Source organism: Netta rufina, assembly GCF_964035555.1.
Source record: "Netta rufina genome assembly, chromosome: 16".
NCBI classification, from domain to species: Eukaryota; Metazoa; Chordata; class Aves; order Anseriformes; family Anatidae; genus Netta; species Netta rufina.
The window spans coordinates 15680558-15697920 of NC_140140.1; the positions used below are offsets into that span (position 1 = coordinate 15680558).

Sequence of the window (17363 nt, forward strand, 5' to 3'; positions counted from 1 at the left end):
GCCTGGAGAGAGAGAGAGAGAAAAATATATATATATATATAAAAAATGGCAGGGCAGCAGGCCCAACTAGGGCGTAAGTAATCGCCCGTCCTGCAGACGTGCCTGCGAGGAAGGGGAAATAAAGCGGGGGCGCAGCGGGGCCGGGGCTGCGCCTCGGGGAAATGGGACCTTGGACTTGGTGCGGTCGGACCCGCTGTGCCACCGGGCCAAATGGGGTCAGGCTGCGAGGGGAGACAGCCCTGGGGCTGTGGGGGGAGTGGGGCGGCTTTGGAGGTGTTGGGTTATGGGATGCTGTGGGTTACGGGGTGATCAGGGTCGTGGGGTGCTCTGGGATATGGGATGGTGTGGGTTATGGGGTGCCCAGGGCTGTGGGATAATGTGGGGTGCTCTGGGATATGGGATGCTGTGGGTTATGGGGTGCCCAGGGCTGTGGGATAATGTGGGGTGCTCTGGGATATGGGATGCTGTACAACATGGGCAATTCCAGGCTAGGGGATGCCCTGGGCTATGGGATGCTGTGGGTTATGGGGTGCCCAGGGCTATGGGGTGCCCTGGGCTATGGGATGCTTTGGGTTATGGGGTGCCCTGGGCTATGGGATGCTGTGGGTTATGGGGTGCCCAGGGTTGTGAGGTGCCCTGGGCTATGGGATGCTGTGGGTTATGGGGTGCCCAGGGTTATGGGATGCTGCACAATACGGGGCAATGCCAGGCTACGGGGTGTCCTGGGCTATGGGGTGCTGTAGGGAATGGGGTGCCCTGAGCTATGGGATGCTGCAGGCTATGGGGTGCCAAGGGCTGTGGGATAATGTGGGGTGCCCTGGGCTATGGGATGCTGCACCATATGGGGTAATGCCAGGCTAGGGGGTGCCCTGGGCTATGGGGTGCCACACAAAGCAGGTTGAGAACTGCCCCCAGCTCCTGGCACAGGAGAAGGAGCCCGGGGCTGGCTCTTGTCCCCCCGACACCGTGTCCCCAACCAAAGGGCTCCGGGGGGGCCACCAGCGGGGCCTGGACGTGGCCCCTTGGCCACCTCCAGCTGGTGCAGAAGCCCTGGGCACGCTCCGGGGCTCATGGGGAGCTTGGGGGGCTCAGGGTGGTCTTGGGGGGGAGGGGGCACAATTTGGGGGCAGAATCCCTCCAGCAGGGTCCCCCCGTGTCACCCGATGGAGAGCCTCGTCCTGCACCGGAGGGGGGGCGCAGAGAGTGGGGGCTCGGGGGGGGACAATGGGGACAGGGATGGGGACAGGGGCACGGGAAAGGGGCAGGAGGTGGGAAAAAGGATGGGGAAAAGGGATGGGGACGGGGGAAAGGGGTGAGGGCAGGACAGATGGGACTGGGGGGCTGGGAGCGGGGAATGGGGACAGGGACCGGGGTAAGGGGAGGGGGAAAAGGGGGAAAGGGGACAGCGGGGGACAGGGACGGGAACGGGGACAGGGAACAGGGTTAGGAGCAGGGAACGGGGATGGGGACAGGGGACGGGAACCGGGACAGGGAACGGGGACGGGGACAGCGACGGGGACGCCCCCGCATCCATCCATCCCCCCCCCACGCCCCCTCCCTCTCCAACCCGTGTCCTTTGCAAGCCCCGGGGGGCTGGCGGCGGGGAGACAAAGGCGGCAGGAGGCAGCCGCCCCCCGCCCCCCCCCCCCCCACGGCCCCGCGTGTCCCCATTGTCCGCGGCGGGGGGAGGCGGGGACCGGGGACACCCCCCCCCTTTCCTCGTATCCCCCCCCCCCCACTTTGGCGCTCCCGTAGGGGTGGGGGGGGCGCTCGGAGGGGCTCGGGGCGCGGCCGGGCGGAGCGGCCCCCTCCCCACCCACCCCCCCCCCGCTGCCTGCCTTCCTCCCCCTCCTCCTCCTCCTCCTCCTCCTCCTCCTCCTCCTCCTCCTCCTCCTCTCGCCGCCCTCCCCTCGCACTCGGTTCCCCGCTCCTCTCCTCCCGCACGCCCGGCCCGGAGCGGGGCGCACGGAGCCCCCCCCCCCCCCCCATCTCCCCCGACCCCCCCCCCCGGTTCCCGGTGCCGGTTCCCGGTGCTGTCCGGTGCTGAAGGCTCCCGGCCCGGCCCCGCCATGCCCCGCTCCTTCCTGGTGAAGAAGCTGAAGGCGGACGCCTTCCCCGTCGCCGGGGTCCCCGCGCCCCCCTACGCCCCCCTGGAGCCCCCCTACGCGCTGCCCGGCCCCGCCGCCGGTGATGGTGAGTGCGGGGGCCGGGGGGGGGGGGGCGGGGGGCTCCGGGGCTTGCCCCCCCCCCCCACACCCCTTCCCCGTGCTATTGTGTGAGGCAGAGGGGAAGGCGAGAAGGGGGGAGTCGGGGGGTGCCTGGGGTGGTTTTGGGGGGTTCCGGGGCGCGGGGACGCGCGGCAGGGGCAGGGCGAGGGGGGCGTGATGGGAGGGGGTCCCCCCGCTGTGTGCCGAGGGTGGGAGCCGGGAGGGGGTCGGGGGGGGGCAGGGGGCAGTGTGACAGCATCGGGGGGGCTCGGCCCTGATGGGTTTGTGCCCCCCCCCCCCCAGCCCCGGCCGGGGGTCACCCAGCCCAAGTTGGTCCTTGGGGACGCGTCCCCTCGGTGACAGCAGCACCGTGGGGGGCACCCCTGGCCGGACCCGGCTCCCCCAAATTTGGGGGGTTGTGGGGCCGGCTCCTTCGCACCTCAAGTTATTTTTTTTTTTGGAGGGGGGGGCCACAAAGCAGCCGGGGGTGTGCAGGGGCTGGGAGCAGGCTGCTCGCCCTGCCTGCGGCTTTCATTGTTCGCCGCGGTGCCCCCAGCCCCTCGGAGAGCTCGGAGCAGGCTGGCACCTCCCGGGGCGCACAGCGGGAAGGGGGGGGGGGGGTGGGGAGGGGGCAGCACCCCCACACACACACAAACTCCCCAGCACACTGGGAGGGGTGCAAAGGGCTGGGCAGGAAGGGTGCTGAGTCCCCAGAGGGTCCCCGGAGCCCCGACCTGCGAGGTGACACCGGGCAGGGCTCTGGGAGCCACCGGTGTTTGGCAGAGCCCCCCCGGAGGGGCAGCCCCGGGGTCTGTCCTGGGAGCAGGGACCAGGGAATTTCATCCCAAGCCATGTCCTGGACGGTCCCAACTGCTCGGGGACCCTCTGGATGCACGGATGGGCCTGATCCTGCCACGCAGGGTTGCTGAGCTCCCCCCCTTTCTGCCGCTCGCTGCTCCCCAAAAAAGGGGCTTCAGCCACCAGGGCAGGGGTGCGATGCTCGCCAAGAAAGGGGGGGGGGGTCCTCAGCCCCCTCCACCCGGTGGGGAGCCCGAAGCCGGTGGGGGGAGGGATGTGCTGCAGCTGGGCAGAAGCTGCCGACGCTGCTCTCCTGGAAATAACCTTGCTGCGTGCTCGGAGGCAGCGGGAGAAATTGCTGAGCAGAGCGCTTTCTGCACAGCCCGTGCGAGCGCACTGTCAGCACGGCGAGGGGGGGGGGGGGGGGCTGCCTCACGGACCCCTCCCCACCGCAGCACAGGGACCCCTGGCCTCGAGGAGACAAACCAGCCGCGATGGGGGGGTCCCACGGGCAGGAGGGGGCCGGGATCGGGACTGGTTTGCAGGGTCCCAGAGGGGGGGAGCGTGCACGGTGCCCTGGTGGCACACATCGGCACCGAGCCCCTGCCCGTGGCAGAGCACGCTGTCCCCAGCAGCAGGGCTGCAGCTGGCCCTGCACACAATGCCAGGACCAAGACAGGGACCCCAGGGTGGCAGCTGTGTCCCCCCCCCTCGTCCTTAGCCACCGGCCCAGCAGGGAGCCCCTCGGAGCACGCGGCGCAGTGCCCACGGTGTGCTGGCAGCAGAGGGACGGGGACATCCACGTGGCGCCTGCTGTGGCACGGGGAAAGTGTCACCTGCACGGAGGCGTGCAGCAGTGCCACACGGGGTGACACGGAGCCCCCCCCGGCCCTGGGAGCGGACTGCAGGTCCCTGTCCCCAGGGGGAGCCCAGGGTTAGGGCGCAGCAGCCTCCGGGTGCCACGAGTGCCACGTTCCCTGGGGGAGATGGGGGGAGATGGGGGGAGATGGGGTGACCTCCCCAGGCCCTTTTGTGCTTGCCCGCCCCAGTGGGATGATGTGGATGGGGGCTGACAGCCCTCAGAGGCTGATGGATCTGGGGGCTGTGTAGGGCTGCAGACCCCCAGGGCACCCAGTTCCCACCAGCCCTCCTCCCCGGGGTCCCATCCTGCTGGCTGAGCCAGGCCAGGCTGAGCCCTCGTGCAGATGAGGACGGGGGAACCTGGTGGGGGGCACCTCATTTTGCACCCCCATTGGGCGTTTTTGGCTCCAAGCGGGGCTGGTGCACGGGGCAGTGCCTGTCCCTGGGGGGGGGGGGACGGTGACCCCGTGGTGTCATCCCCGCAGGGTACCTCCAGCACTGCCTGGCTCCCTCCAGCTACGACTCGGACAAGAAGCGGGGGCTGCCGGCGGCACCCCCGCCGGACCCAGCCTACGCCCCCGGGCAGGAGGAGTACAGCGACCCCGAGAGCCCCCAATCCAGCTTCTCGGCCCGCTACTTCCACGGGGAGGCGGCGGTGACGGACAGCTACTCCATGGACGCCTTCTTCATCACCGACGGGCGCTCGCGGCGGCGCGGCGAGAGCCAGCGGCGCGCCGGCCACCGCCACTCCTGCCCCGAGTGCGGCAAGACCTACGCCACCTCCTCCAACCTCAGCCGGCACAAGCAGACGCACCGCAGCCTGGACAGCAAGATGGCAAGGAAGTGCCCGACCTGCGGCAAGGCGTACGTCTCCATGCCCGCCCTGGCCATGCACCTCCTCACCCACAACCTCAAGCACAAGTGCGACGTCTGCGGCAAGGCTTTCAGCCGGCCCTGGCTGCTGCAGGGCCACATGCGCTCGCACACGGGCGAGAAGCCCTTCGGCTGCTCCCACTGCGGGAAGGCGTTCGCCGACCGCTCCAACCTGCGCGCCCACATGCAGACCCACTCCGCCTTCAAGCACTACAAGTGCAAGCAGTGCGAGAAGACCTTCGCCCTCAAGTCGTACCTCAACAAGCACTACGAGTCCGCCTGCTTCAAGGGCTCCGAACACAGCTGTGCAATAGGGAACTAGCCTCCTCCGACACCCCACCCCGAACCCAGCACCCCCACCCATCCCATCCCGTCCCTGTGCCGTCTCTCTGGTGGCTGCAGGACGCGTGCCCCCAGCTCCCAGTTCCCCCCCCCCCAGGAGAAGGGTGCCCCCACACCCCCAGGGAGGGCTGGGTTGTGCCCCCGTGCCCCCAGCCCCGTGCCCCACAGCCAGGCGGGTCTCTCTGTGGGGACTCGCCCAGGACCCTCTTCCCCCACCCCGGCACAGACCTCTCCCCCCCCCAGCTCCTGATGCTTATTTATTTAATTTATTACTATTATTTATTTAGAGCTGCTGCTTCTCCTCCTCCCGGGAAGCGCCGGGGAGGAAAGACGCTCGCTGCTCCCTCCCCTCACCCCCCCAGGAGCAAAAAACTCCCCTGGTCCATACCAGGGATGGGACCGTGGGCCGAAAAGCCAGGATCGATGGCTCGGCAGGACAGACGGACACCTGCCTCCGAGCCTGGGACCCGCAGCCCAGGCCCCTGCCGTCCCCCTACCCTCATGGGAGCAGCCCCGGGGCAGGACCCGCACCCGAATCGCGGCCCCACACCCCCCCCAACCCCTTCTGGGGCTGCTGCTGGCCCCCCCTGGCCAGCCCCCAGCCCCCCAGGAGGAGCGGGTCGGTGGTGCCGCAGAGCTCGGGTGAGTCTATTTAATCGCTCTTCTTATTTATATTATTTATTACTTACCCTTTTCACTATTTATTTGCCAAGACTGGAGGGGGGGGGGGGGGCCGCCGGCCCTTCCGCACGGCTCGCAGGAGGCAGCGGCGCCCCCGTGCCCGGGACAGAGCTGCGGGGACAAGGACGGGGACGGGACCCCGAGAGCCACCGAAAAGCGGGCACGGAGGCGGGGGCGACGCCAGGAGGCCGAGCAGCCCCCCCTCTACACCCCACAAGCCCCCCAGCGAGGCCAAAACCGCTCTCCTTCGTCTTCCTCGGAGCCACGGGGGCCCGGTGGGGGCACCCCAACGATTCTATGCAACCTCCCCGCGGACCCCCCCGGCCCCGCAGCGAGCCGCTTCCTACCTCGGGCCACGAGCTGCCACGGCCCCCCCGCAGCCCCTGCTGGCCCCCGACACCTTGGGGGTTCAGCCCAGACCTCGCGTGCCCCCCACGCCGTCTTCCTCCCCACGTAGTCTTCCTCTCACCATGGCCGCGGGTCCCGAGGGCACCGTGGTGGCCACCCCGCGGGCACGGTGGCCACGCGCCGCGTCCCACGCAGGGGACATCGTTTCGTGGTTTCCCCCCCTGGGGTGGCGCCGCCCGTCCCCGGTGTGTACATAGCGGACACCACAGCAATAATTTTTCCGTGCATGATCGATTTTTTTTTTTTTAATTTTTTAAATTTTTTTTTTTGTTTTCTGCCCGGTTTTTGGATTCGGGCGGCCGCGGCGAGACGAGCCCGACCGAGCTCCAGCCGCCTGCGGTGTTACTTGTAATGCAATTCAGGGATAAAAAAGGGATTTCTGCCACTACCAGGGGTGTTTCGGGCTGTCTGTATGGGGCTGGGGGGCGGCAGGGGAGCTGGGGGGGGGGAGGTCGAGGGGTGCCCCCAGGGCAGCCGACAGCACCCGGCTGGGGAGGAGCAGCAGAAAGCAGAGGGCTGGGGTCAGTCCTGGGGGGAACCCCAGCAGCACCCAAGCAGTGAAAGGCCCCCCCAGAGCCCCTCAAACCCTTCCCCATCACCAGCAGCCCCCCCCCCAGTGGGCAGGAGACCCCCCCCCCAGTTGGTGCTGCCATTTCTGGGGCCGGTGCCCCCCAGGAGCTGGGCAGGGGCTGCAAAACTGGGGGGAACCTGAGGTCTCACCCCCCTGGGGGGGGGCACAGGGCTGCAGAACCCCCCCAAAAACACCCTCAGACGTCGTAGCCGGGAGCAGGACCTGGAGATCCTGGGGGGGGGCGCGTCCAGCTCGGGACATTTGGAGGTGCCGGGGGGGGGGGGGGGGGCGCAGACAGGGGATGGGACCCCAGCAGGACGAGCGGTCGGGGGGGGCCACTGCTCCCGGTGCCCCCGGTGCTCCCGGTGCTGCCGCTTCACGGTGACTCTGCAAAACCCCGGGGGGGGGCGGAGGGGAGCGGCCGGGGCGGAGCGGCGGGGCCAGGAAGCGGCGGAGCGGCACCGGGGGGGGGGGGGGCAGCGGGACCATGGCTGAGACCGGGACCGGGACCGGGATCGGGATCGATGCCGGGATCGATACGGGGATCGATACCGGGAGCGGGAGCATCCACACGCAGCACATCGCGGCGGTGCACAACGTGCCCATGAGGGTCCTGATCCGCCCCATCCCCTCCGTGCTGGACCCCGGCAAGGTGCGGAGCCTGGTGGAGACCCTGCAGGTAGGCAGCGGGGTGGGCAGGATGAGACCCGGGGGGGGGGCGCACGGCGCCGTGAGCCCCCCTCCCCATACCCCCTCCAGGGGGTGCCGGGGCACTGCTGGGGAAGCTCACGGCTACGGGGCTGTGTCCCCCCTTCCCCATCCCCATCCCCAGGAGGATCCCGAGCGGGTGCCCCCCATCGATGTGCTGTGGGTGAAGGGCAGCCGGGGGGGGGATTATTTTTACTCCTTCGGGGGGTGCCACCGCTACGCCGCCCACCGGGAGCTCAACCGGGACACCATCCCCGCCAAGATCATCCCGTCCACCCTCAGCGACCTCCGCACCTACCTGGGCTCCTCCACGCCGCAGCTGCTCTAAAGGGACCCCCCTCCCCCCAAAAAAATCCGGGACCCTTCCCATGGGGGTCCCCCGAGGTCCCCCCGTGCGTCCGATCCGCGGTGAGCATCCCCGGTCCTGTCCCTGCTGGGGGGGGTGGATGGGGTCGGGGTGGGATGGGGTGGCGGTGGGGTGGGGATGGGGTCGGGGTGGGCGCACCCCAGTCCCGGTAGGGCGCACGGGGGGGGGTCCTGGCTCCGGGGGGCGGCCGGCAGGTGGCGGCGTTGTGCTGCGGGAATGGGGCCGGGAGGGGCGCAACCGGGACAGCTCCGAACCGGGACAGCTCCGAAACTGGACAGATCCGAAACGGGACAGCTCCGAAACGGGACAACACCGAGCCAGGACAGCTCCAAACCGGGACAGCTCCGAATCGGGACAGCTCCGAATCGGGACAGCTCCGAACCGGGACAGCTCCGAGCCAGGACCTCACCAAACCAGGACCTCACCAAACCAGGACCTCACCAAACCAAGATCTCACCGAACCAGGACATCACCGAACCAGGACCGAGCTGTGCCAAAGCACAGCCCAGCCACGTCCCCAAGCTTCACCCTACAGCTCCGTGCTGACCCCACAAGAGCCTGCGCCTCGCCTGCCCCCCAGCCGCCTGCCCCATCCTCGGACGCATCCTGCGCCCCCTTCCCCATGGGGCACATCTCCGAGCGGCGCTGCGGGGACCCCCACTCGTGCTCCGGGAATAAAGGTGCTCAAAGCCTCGTGGCTCTGCGGGATGGTGCTGGGGGTCAGCAAGGGGCAGGAGCAGGTATGGGATGGCGCAGGGCAGCGGGGACACGGGGCAGGAGTGGCACCGGTGACAGCGGGCAGATGAGGGCTGGGGAAATGGGGACAGGGATGGGTGCTGAGTTGGGGGCCGGGTGCTGAGCTGGGGGCTGGGATGCTGTCGGTTCTGTAGCCACGTCCTCGCCCCCCGTGCAGGCTGGAGGAGCCACTCTGAGCATCCCCGGGGCGCCTCGGCATCCCTCCGAGCCGGGAGCCGTGGTCCAGGGAGGGGAAAGGCCACTGAGTCACCCCCCCGTGCCGTGACTCAGCCGCGGCGCTGGGACAGGAACCGCGTCCGGACGCCTCTGCCCTCGCTCTGCCCCCTTGGCCACGCTCCGTGCCGGCCGGATCCTGCCCCCCCCCGGGGCACAAAATGAGCCTGGCAGCGGTGGGGGGGGACACGGGCAGGGCAGCGCTGCCCCACGGTGCTGCCCGCGGCACGGGGGAGGAAGGGCAGGGTGGGCTGGGGGCTGCACGAGGGCAAGGACCCGGGTCCTGGGGGGGGGTCTGGGGCACGGCTGCGCTGCATGCGCCGCATCAAAGCCGCCCCCGCCGGGAGGAAGCCCTGCAAGCGCTCGCGCTGAGAGCAGCCCTGGGCTGCGGCTCCCTCATGGGCTATAAATTTCTCCGAAGAATTGTGGCGTGCTAAAAAGTTTCCTCTCCTTAGATCGCAGAGGGGGGGGGGGGGGAGGGATGAGGTGGCAGCTCCGTTGGTAGCGCAGGAGGTGGATACGGGGTGTCCCCAGCCTGCTGAAATGGGACCCCCGGGGTGGGGAGGGGTGGGGAGGGGTCCTCGCCCAGCACCCGGGGTGTCTGGTGGGGGCTCTGCTCACCTGGCACGAGGAGCTGCGCCCTGCGCAAGTGGCAGCGGGGTGGGGGGCAGAGCTGCGACCCCAAAAAAAAAACAAAAATCCTGCACCCCACGGGGGCTTCTCCCAGCTGGAAGCCCCCCTCGGGACCCTCTCCAGGCCAGCGGGCGCCCGGCGGCACCGCTCGGTGCGGGGAGCATGGATCAGCCCTGGGGCTGCCATCCCCGCAGCGGCTCCGTCTGTCTGTCTGCCTGTCCGTCCGTCCGTCCGTCCCTCCACCTGTCCCCCTTTCCCTCTGCCTGACCCTCCAGGAGGGCTCCGGTGTCGCCGGCTGACAGCCGATCCCGGCTGCCTCCAATCCATTCGTTCCAGGGCAGGAACAAAGGCGCTTTGTGGGCTCCCTCCCTCCCGCTCCGGCTCTGGGCCATGCTGGGGAGGGTCCCGGCTCCGGAACTGGGACAGACTTCCCCGCACGACAGCCGTGTAATGCCTTCCAGACCGGCCCGCAGGTACGGCCCCGTAGGGCGGGTGGGGGACAGGGCACCCCGTGCTGCCCCGGGCACGGCCACCGGCTTGGGGACCTGCTGGGAACCACTGCCACCAGCAGCAGCCCCATCCCCGTGTCCCCATCCCGGTGTCCCCATCCCCGTGTCCCCATCCCCATGTCCCCATCCCAGTGTCCCCATCCCGCTGTCCCCATCCCAGTGTTCCCATCTCCGTATCCCCATCCCAGTGTCCCCATCCCTGTGTCTCCATCCCGCCGTCCCCATCCTGGTGTCCCCCTCCCAGTCGCTCAGGGCAACTCCTGCAGGGAACCCTTGCTCCATTTCAAAGGGTTTCTCAAACCCCATCCTGCTGGGCAAGCTGAGGGCCCAGCACCATGCAGCCACTCCTCTGTCCACCCATGGGGTCTCCAAGGACCCATGGATTCACCCGCTGAGGTTCACAACTAGGGGCAGCATCCCCTTGGTGAGACCCCGGCCCTCGCTGCCCTGCACTGCCCAGTTTGGGCCCTAAATTGGGAAAAGGGGCACGGGAACAGGCAGAGGGGTCGGTCCCGGACACCCCCTGCTGCAGGGGGGCTCACGGGGTGCTGGGGATGGGATGGGATGGGATGGGATGGGATGGGATGGGATGGGATGGGATGGGGAGGTTTGGGGTGGGATGGGGCAGGTTGGGGATGGGATGGGGAGCTTTGGGGTGGGATGGGGAGCTTTGGGGTGGGATGGGGCAGGTTGGCTGCTGCTCCTCCAGCCCTCAGCAGGGCCAGGCACAGCGTCCTGGCAGCCACATGCTCGGCGCGGCCGCAGGGTCTGGAATCCATTTGCCTCGCCGGCAGCGGTGTTTTCCCAGCAGGGCTGGAGCAGCCCGGTGGGGCGGGGGGCAGCCCCGGCCCCCCGTGCCATCTGCTCCCTGTTTATTTTCCTACACTTAACTATCACCTCCCGGATAAACACTCCCCAGAGCGGGAGGGCAGGGGGCACTTCCCAGCGAGCGCTTGGGGCTGCCGGCCCCCCAGGCCTTTTGGGACACCCCAAAACCATCAACCTGGGGGCTGCGGGGCTCGGAAGCGTGCGTGGGGCTGGGGGTGGGTGCTGTGCACACCCACAGCCGTGCACACGCACGCACACGTGGCGTGTAAGTGCACACACACACGGGGGCACGTGCTCACATACCCGTGCGCACACATCCGTGCACCATTGTGCGCGCACGCACACGCGTGTACAGCCACTCACCCGTGCCGTGCACACTCACACGCACTCGTGCACACTCGTGCACACTCGTGCACGCTCACACACTGCCCCTAACGCACACGGAGCCACCCCAAAGCCTTTTGCTCCCTCCCTCCCCGTGTCCCCACGTGCCCCATCCGCCGAGGTCGCTGCCGGCCACCGGCACCCCGCGCGTGGCCGTGCCCCCGGGGGCACCCGGCGGGGTTGGGGGGCTCGGGGTCCCCTCCCCTGCTGTCCCCCCCCCACACCCCGTCAGCTGGTGGCCATGTGTGGGCGGCAGCACCTGAGTACACAGCCCCTGCCATCCGTCTTGGTGCTGTCAGGGCCGGGGCGGGGGGGCCCCAGCTCACACCCAGCGGGGTGCAGGCAGGGCGCCCGTTTTGGGGGGGGGGGGAGGTGGGCATGGAGATGGGGGCTCCTGCGGGGTCTGTGGGGTCTTTCTCTCCCTGCTCTGCTCAAGAGGAGGCGCAGCCAGAGCTGTGTCCCCCCATTGCAGCCCCCCAGGGATCATTAGCAGCCCCCCCCCGATCCATCCACCCCAGTCTCCCTGCCCCGTGCAGGCACCTGCCCACTCCCCATGCCCCATGAGGGGCTGTAGGGCATGGAACTGGCAAAGGCAACGTCCCCGTGCCCCCACAGAGACCCAAAGCAGGCTGCACGCCCCCCCCCCAGCCCTCCCGGCCCCCCGATGTGGCCCTCGCCCCCCCCGCAGTGTGATTTACAGGCTCTGCGCAGGCGGACAAATGGTGAAGGAAAACAGGGCTGGGGCCCCACGGCGAGGGGCTGCCCGCACCCCGCGGGGGGCAGAGGGGCCGTTTGCTGCCGTGGGGGGGGGACACACAGCGCAGCCCCCCCGGCACAGCCCCAGCACACGTGGGGACAGCCCAGAGGGGACCCTGTTGCCCCACGAGATCTGCTCCTGATCCACAGGGCTTTGGCCGTGGGGCTCTGGGTGCCAGGACGCCCCCCCCCCAATCCCTCTCTCCCTGGGTATTTGCAGCCTGCCCGCTGTGCCCCCAGCCCCCAGCAGCTCCCGGAGTTCCCCCTTTTTGCCTCATTCCTCCGTGGGGCTGGTGGCCAGATGGGGAGCACGGCCACCACCGGCCCCGGTCCCAGCCCAGCAGCTCCTGCAGCCACGTCCCCAGCAGCCCAGGGCCATTTGCCCGGGGCCGGGCCCTTCTCCCCTTTTGCCTCCCCCCTCCTGCTGCCCCCCCCGGAGCTCAGGACTTGGTTTTCCCAGAGCCAACAGGACGAAACGCTCCGCTGCCCGTGCCCCTGGCAGGGTGCGGGGTCCAAGGGGACCTCGTCCCTGTCCCTCTCTGGACACACGGTGCCAGCCCTGGGGACGCAGAGGGCAAGGGGCTGCGGGGCTCAGCCTCACCTCACGTCCCCAGGGCACAAAACTGTCCCCGTGGGCCGTGCCCCCCCCCCTGGCTGATGTCCCCCCCGGTGAAGGAACCCGCTGCCAATCCTCCAGGGGCCTCCCGGTTGAGCCCCATCCCAGCTCCCGTGCCCTGCGGGACCCGCTGCTGGCAGGGGGACATCAAAGACCGGGGGGGGACCCTGAGCAAGGCATCGCCCCGCAGACCCCCAGGGGGGGCTGGGATTGGGGTCCGGTGCCCCCCGCGGCACAACCGGGAGCGTGGCACCGCGGCGAGACGGAGCGGGGCCAGGGCGCAGTGGCCACGGCCAACGCTTGGCTCCGGCCAGCCGGGGCGAGGAGGACGCTGGCCTCCTGCCTGGTCCTGCTGGGGGCTGGCTGGGGGTGGGCTCCATCCGCAGCCCCTCCCCGGCCATATAAAAGCCGGTTCCCCCCGCGGCCGGCCGTCCCAGCCCCGCTCGGACGCAGCAGCTGGCGGAGAGGCGGCCGTGCCGGCGGCGGGGGACGAGGGCTCCCCGCGGCATCGGGGGCTGCCCCCGACGGGGAGGGGGGCACCGGCCATGGCTTTCACCATGCTGCGCCCCGTGGCCGCCCGCGTGCTCTACCCGGACCTGGGCATGCTGTCGGAGGACGAGGAGAACCGCAGCGAGAGCGACGCCTCGGAGCAGTCGCTGGGGTGCTACGAGGCCGTGGAGGCGCGGCGCAAAGCGGCCCGCAAAGCGGGGCCGGTGGTGATGGTGAAGCAGAGGCAGGCGGCCAACGCCCGCGAGCGGGACCGGACCCAAAGCGTCAACACGGCCTTCACCGCCCTGCGCACCCTCATCCCCACCGAGCCCGTGGACCGCAAGCTGTCCAAAATCGAGACCCTGCGCCTGGCCTCCAGCTACATCTCGCACCTGGCCAACGTGCTGCTGCTGGGCGAGGGCTGCGAGGACGGGCAGCCCTGCTTCAGCGCCATCTACGGCGCCAAGGGCGAGCTGGAGAGCAAGCAGCCCCGCAGCATCTGCACCTTCTGCCTCAGCAACCAGCGCAAAGGGGTGAGCTGGGGAGGGGTTTAAGGGGGCTCGGCACGGCCCCCTCCCCAAAAAGGGGTCGGGGATCCGCAGCTCCTCGTGGGGCTGAGAGGGAGAGGAGGGAGAGGGAGAGGGAGGGAGGCTCGGCGCGTCGCCGGGCTCCGGTTCTCCAGCCCCCGCCGGAGCTCGCGGCCAAATCGTGCTCGGGGCCGCACGCCCACAGCTCCCGCTGGCGTCAGAGGGCCGGGCTGCTCCCACACCTCCAGGCCTCGGCCGCGGGGTCTCGGGGGGTTCAAGTCACCCCGGGGCTGGGGGCACGAGGATGGGGTGGGATGGGATCAGATGGGATGGGGATGGGAGGGAGCGCAGAGCTGGAGGGCTGTGCCCGGCTCAGCCCCGTCCCCATCCCTGCTTTATCCCAGTCCCCATCCCCGTCTCATCCCTGGCCCTGTCCCCATTTTATTTATTCCCATCCCCTTTTTATCCCCGTCCCCATCCCCGTTTTATCCCCATCCCCATCTCCTCCCCATCCCCGTTTTATCCCCATCCCCATCTCCTCCCCATCCCCGTTTTATCCCCAGCCCTGTCTCCTCCCCATCCTCTTTTTAACCCCGTCCCCATCCCCTCCCCATCCCCATCCCCGTTTTAACCCCATCCCTTTCCCATCCCCATTTTTTCCCCATCCCCACGCCCCTCCAGCCCCTCCTGGTCACAGCAGCAGCCCAGTGCGGTGATGGAGCAGAGCTCAGGGCGCCCTGAACGCCCCTGCAGGGGGCTCGGTGCCCCCCCCATGAGCACAGCAGCGCGGGGCTGGGGGCTGCAGGGTGACCCCGGTGCTGTCCCCAGCCGGCACCCATGGGTGCGGGCACCGTCCCCACGCAGAGCCCATCCTGCCACCCACACCATTCCCCTGCTGCAGGGCACGGGGCTGGTGCCCCCCCATAGCCCCCAGGACACCCCCAGGCAGTGTGGGGGGGGTGCTGAGCCCCAGGGCAGGGGCTGCGGACCTGTCACCGTCCCCACGGGACCCTCGTTGTCCCCTCGGGTCACCCGGAGCAGCGGCTGTCGGGGCTCTTTCGTTTTCTGCTGCTCCCTTTTTAATTATTGTTCCCGTTCCTGTCCCCTTTCCCCTCACCCCCCCCTCATTTGGCTGGACCCCGCAGCCCCCCCAGCCCGTCCTGGGTGTCCCCCCGCTGGCCTGGGACCCCCTGCAAGGGCTGGAACCTCTGGTGGCACCCGGGACCTTGGGGACAAGGTCACCGAGGGTCCCCAAGGTCCCCCCGCTCCGCACCTCCTGGCGCTGGGGCAGGGCTGGAAATGGGCTGGGAATGGGCTGTACTGGGCTGGGAATGGGCTGTACTGGGCAGGGAATGGGCTGTACTGGGCTGGGCTGGAAATGGGTTGGGCTGGGCTGGAACTGGGCTGGGCCATGCTGGGTGGTGCTGGGCTGAGCCGTGCTGGGGCCATACTGGGCTTTGATGGGTTGTGCTGGGGGATACTGGGCCATACTGGGGGATACTGGGATGTGCTGGGTGACACTGGGATATGCTGGGGGCTACTGAGTTGTGCTGGGGGATACTGGGTGGAACTGGGGGACACTGGGCTGTGCTGGGTGACACTGGGCCGTGCTGGGGGCTACTGAGCTGTGCTGGGAGCTACTGGGCGGTACTGGGTGATACTGGGCCATGCTGGTCTGTGCCGGTCAAGCTGGCTGGGGCCAAACCCTCACCCCATTGGGGCTGTGCCCCTGTGGGTGACGGGGACGTGGGGACCTTCCTGGGACCCCGACCCCGCTCCCACCCCACAGCCGCTCACGGGGCACCACCACGTCCGTCCGTCCGTCCGTCCACCCGTGTCCATCCCAGGCAGCGTTTTGGCACGGTTCCTCCCCAAATTCTTTGGCACGGTTCCCCCCCCCAAACACTTCAGCACGGTTCCTCCACAATACACCCCCTTCCCCCGGAGCCGTGCACCCCCCCTTCCCCTAAATCCCCCCTCCCCAGGGACCCCCGGGCACCCCGCTGCCCCGGCGCCCCGCAGCTCTCCCCTCCTCTCTCCGCAGGGCGGCCGCAGGGACCTCGGGGGCAACTGCCTGAAGGTGCGGGGGGTGCCCCCGCTGCGGGTGGCACGGAGATGAACCGGGGCCGCGGGCACCCCACCGGAGACAGCGGTGGCACAGCCAGCCCCCAAAAGACCGCAGCGGGGAAGGGAGGCGACGGAGCCCGGCGGGGCCGCGGGCTGGCACCGCACCGACGCCGGCACCGGCACTGGCACCGGCACCGTGGCCGGGAGAGGACTTGTTAGGGGGGGGTTGGTCCCAAAACCCCTGGGGTTAAAGGAAAAAGGGGGGGGGACCCGGCTCAACGAGCAGCCCGCGTGCGGATGGATGGTGGTGGCGACACGCTCGGGGAGAGGGGGACGGCGGCGCGGCCCCGCGGGCGCTCTGTGTGCACACGCAGCCGCTTGGAAAATAAAAAAATATTCTTATTTTTCTGATATGATGCTGCCTGCCTGCTGTCCCTGTGCGGAGTGGGGTTCCCAAAACGGCCACGGCCCCAAAGCCCTGCGCCCAGAGCAGCTCCGTGACTCTGTGCCATGGGTAGGGCGCAGCCACGCGCTGTCCCCGTGGTCCTGTGGGTGTGAGACCCCCGGCACAGCTGTCCCCGTGGCCCCAAACCCTGCAGATGGCTCTGGTCCCAAAAGGGTTTGGGTTGTGGAGAGCCACAAGGTGGTCAACACCGGGCTGTGCTGTGGGATGCATGGGATGGATGGGATGGATGGGACACATGGGGTGCATGGGGTGCATGGGGTGCATGGGGTGCATGGGTTGTATGGGATGCATGGGATGGATGGGATATATGGGGTGCATTGGGTGCATGGAATGTATGGGGTGCATGGGATGCATGGGTTGTATGGGATGCATGGGATGGATGGGGCATTTGGGGCACGTGGGATGCAGGGGATGTGTGGAACACGTTGTGTGCATGGGATGCGTGATGCATTTGGGATGCGTGGGCCATTTGGGATGCGTGGGGCATTTGGGATGCGTGGGACCCGTGGCTGTGCCACGGCTCTGCCACAGCACCGTGGTGCCCAGGCGATGCTTTGGGGCTCATCTCACTGCTCCTGCCCCTTCTTCTTTTTGGGACACCGCCACCACCGCCACCACCACCACGACACGGCTGCAGCAGCAGCACCTACACGGGGTCAGGCGGGGACACGGGGGGGTTCCCAGCCTGCTCCCACCCCCCCCAGAACCCTGCTCGCCACGGGGAGCTGAGCCTGGGAACAGCACCGGGCTCGGGGGCACGCAGCCCCCAGGGACCCCGCGTCCCACGGAGCCGAAGCAGCTGCAGACGGGGCTTGGACACGCCGGGGGTCCCCGGGGCACGACCCCAGGGCAGGAGGGAAGCAGGGGTGCCCCCGAGGGTCCCAATTTAGATTAGGGGCGACGGTGGGAGCCCTCTGGCACCCCTCGGCCCCCCGTGCAGCCGGGCCGGGCTGGCTGTGACCCCCCCCGTTTCCAATCCCCCCCCCCGGGTTTGATTTATGGAGCTGACAGCGCGGCGCAGCTGTGAGAGCGAGTCCCAGGCAGGGAGCGGGGTGGGTGGGAGAGGTTTGTTCTCAGCGTGTCTAATGCGTCCCAGACCCCAATAAACAGCCGTGAGATTCTCCAAACAGCCCCGGACACAGAATCCCTGCCCTCGGGTTTATCGGGGGGCAGGGGCAAGGGCAAAGGGGGGGGGGGGGGGGGCACGCAGATGAAAGGGTTCGGTCCCCACCGGGCTGCCCGGGACCCCCCCGTGTGCCCCCCGGTCCCTGCGGTGCTGAGCTCGGTGCTGGGCCCGCTGGGC

The 17363-nt window shown here is 69.2% G+C and overlaps 3 protein-coding genes across 4 annotated transcripts; all 3 read left to right on the plus strand.

Annotated features, from left to right (window-relative positions):
• Window positions 1–2069: 2069 nt before the first annotated feature.
• SCRT2 (scratch family transcriptional repressor 2) lies at window positions 2070–5061 on the plus strand (the record flags this gene model as incomplete). Its single annotated transcript, XM_084296534.1, has 2 exons — window positions 2070–2193; window positions 4352–5061. 2 exons carry the CDS (start codon window positions 2070–2072, stop codon window positions 5059–5061), a joined length of 834 nt encoding a protein of 277 aa, XP_084152660.1.
• A 2164-nt stretch (window positions 5062–7225) lies between these two features.
• On the plus strand, window positions 7226–9831 carry SRXN1 (sulfiredoxin 1). Of its 2 annotated transcripts, XR_014618909.1 has the most exons (4): window positions 7226–7420; window positions 7574–7857; window positions 8095–8496; window positions 9755–9831. XR_014618909.1 is itself a non-coding variant. In XM_084296896.1 (2 exons), the coding sequence occupies exons 1-2, from the start codon at window positions 7229–7231 to the stop codon at window positions 7775–7777; spliced, it is 396 nt and encodes a 131-aa protein (XP_084153022.1). In that variant the 5' UTR covers window positions 7226–7228; the 3' UTR covers window positions 7778–7874. The 2 variants fall into 2 exon arrangements, 1 of the variants encoding a protein (XP_084153022.1); XM_084296896.1 differs by lacking the exons at window positions 8095–8496; window positions 9755–9831 and having other exon boundaries at window positions 7574–7874.
• Window positions 9832–12957: 3126 nt separating this feature from the next.
• On the plus strand, window positions 12958–15810 carry TCF15 (transcription factor 15). Its single transcript, XM_084296518.1, has 2 exons — window positions 12958–13533; window positions 15572–15810. The coding sequence occupies exons 1-2, from the start codon at window positions 13057–13059 to the stop codon at window positions 15644–15646; spliced, it is 552 nt and encodes a 183-aa protein (XP_084152644.1). The 5' UTR covers window positions 12958–13056; the 3' UTR covers window positions 15647–15810.
• Window positions 15811–17363: the final 1553 nt, after the last annotated feature.

Bases quoted from the DNA above. Each gene is read 5' to 3' on its own strand.
- SRXN1 (XM_084296896.1), top strand. From the start codon at position 7,229: ATGGCTGAGACCGGGACCGGGACCGGGATCGGGATCGATGCCGGGATC. The intron at 7,421-7,573 runs GTAGGCAGCGGG...CCCCATCCCCAG, and splicing joins GCCTGGTGGAGACCCTGCAG to GAGGATCCCGAGCGGGTGCC.
- TCF15 (XM_084296518.1), top strand. From the start codon at position 13,057: ATGGCTTTCACCATGCTGCGCCCCGTGGCCGCCCGCGTGCTCTACCCG. The intron at 13,534-15,571 runs GTGAGCTGGGGA...CTCTCTCCGCAG, and splicing joins TCAGCAACCAGCGCAAAGGG to GGCGGCCGCAGGGACCTCGG.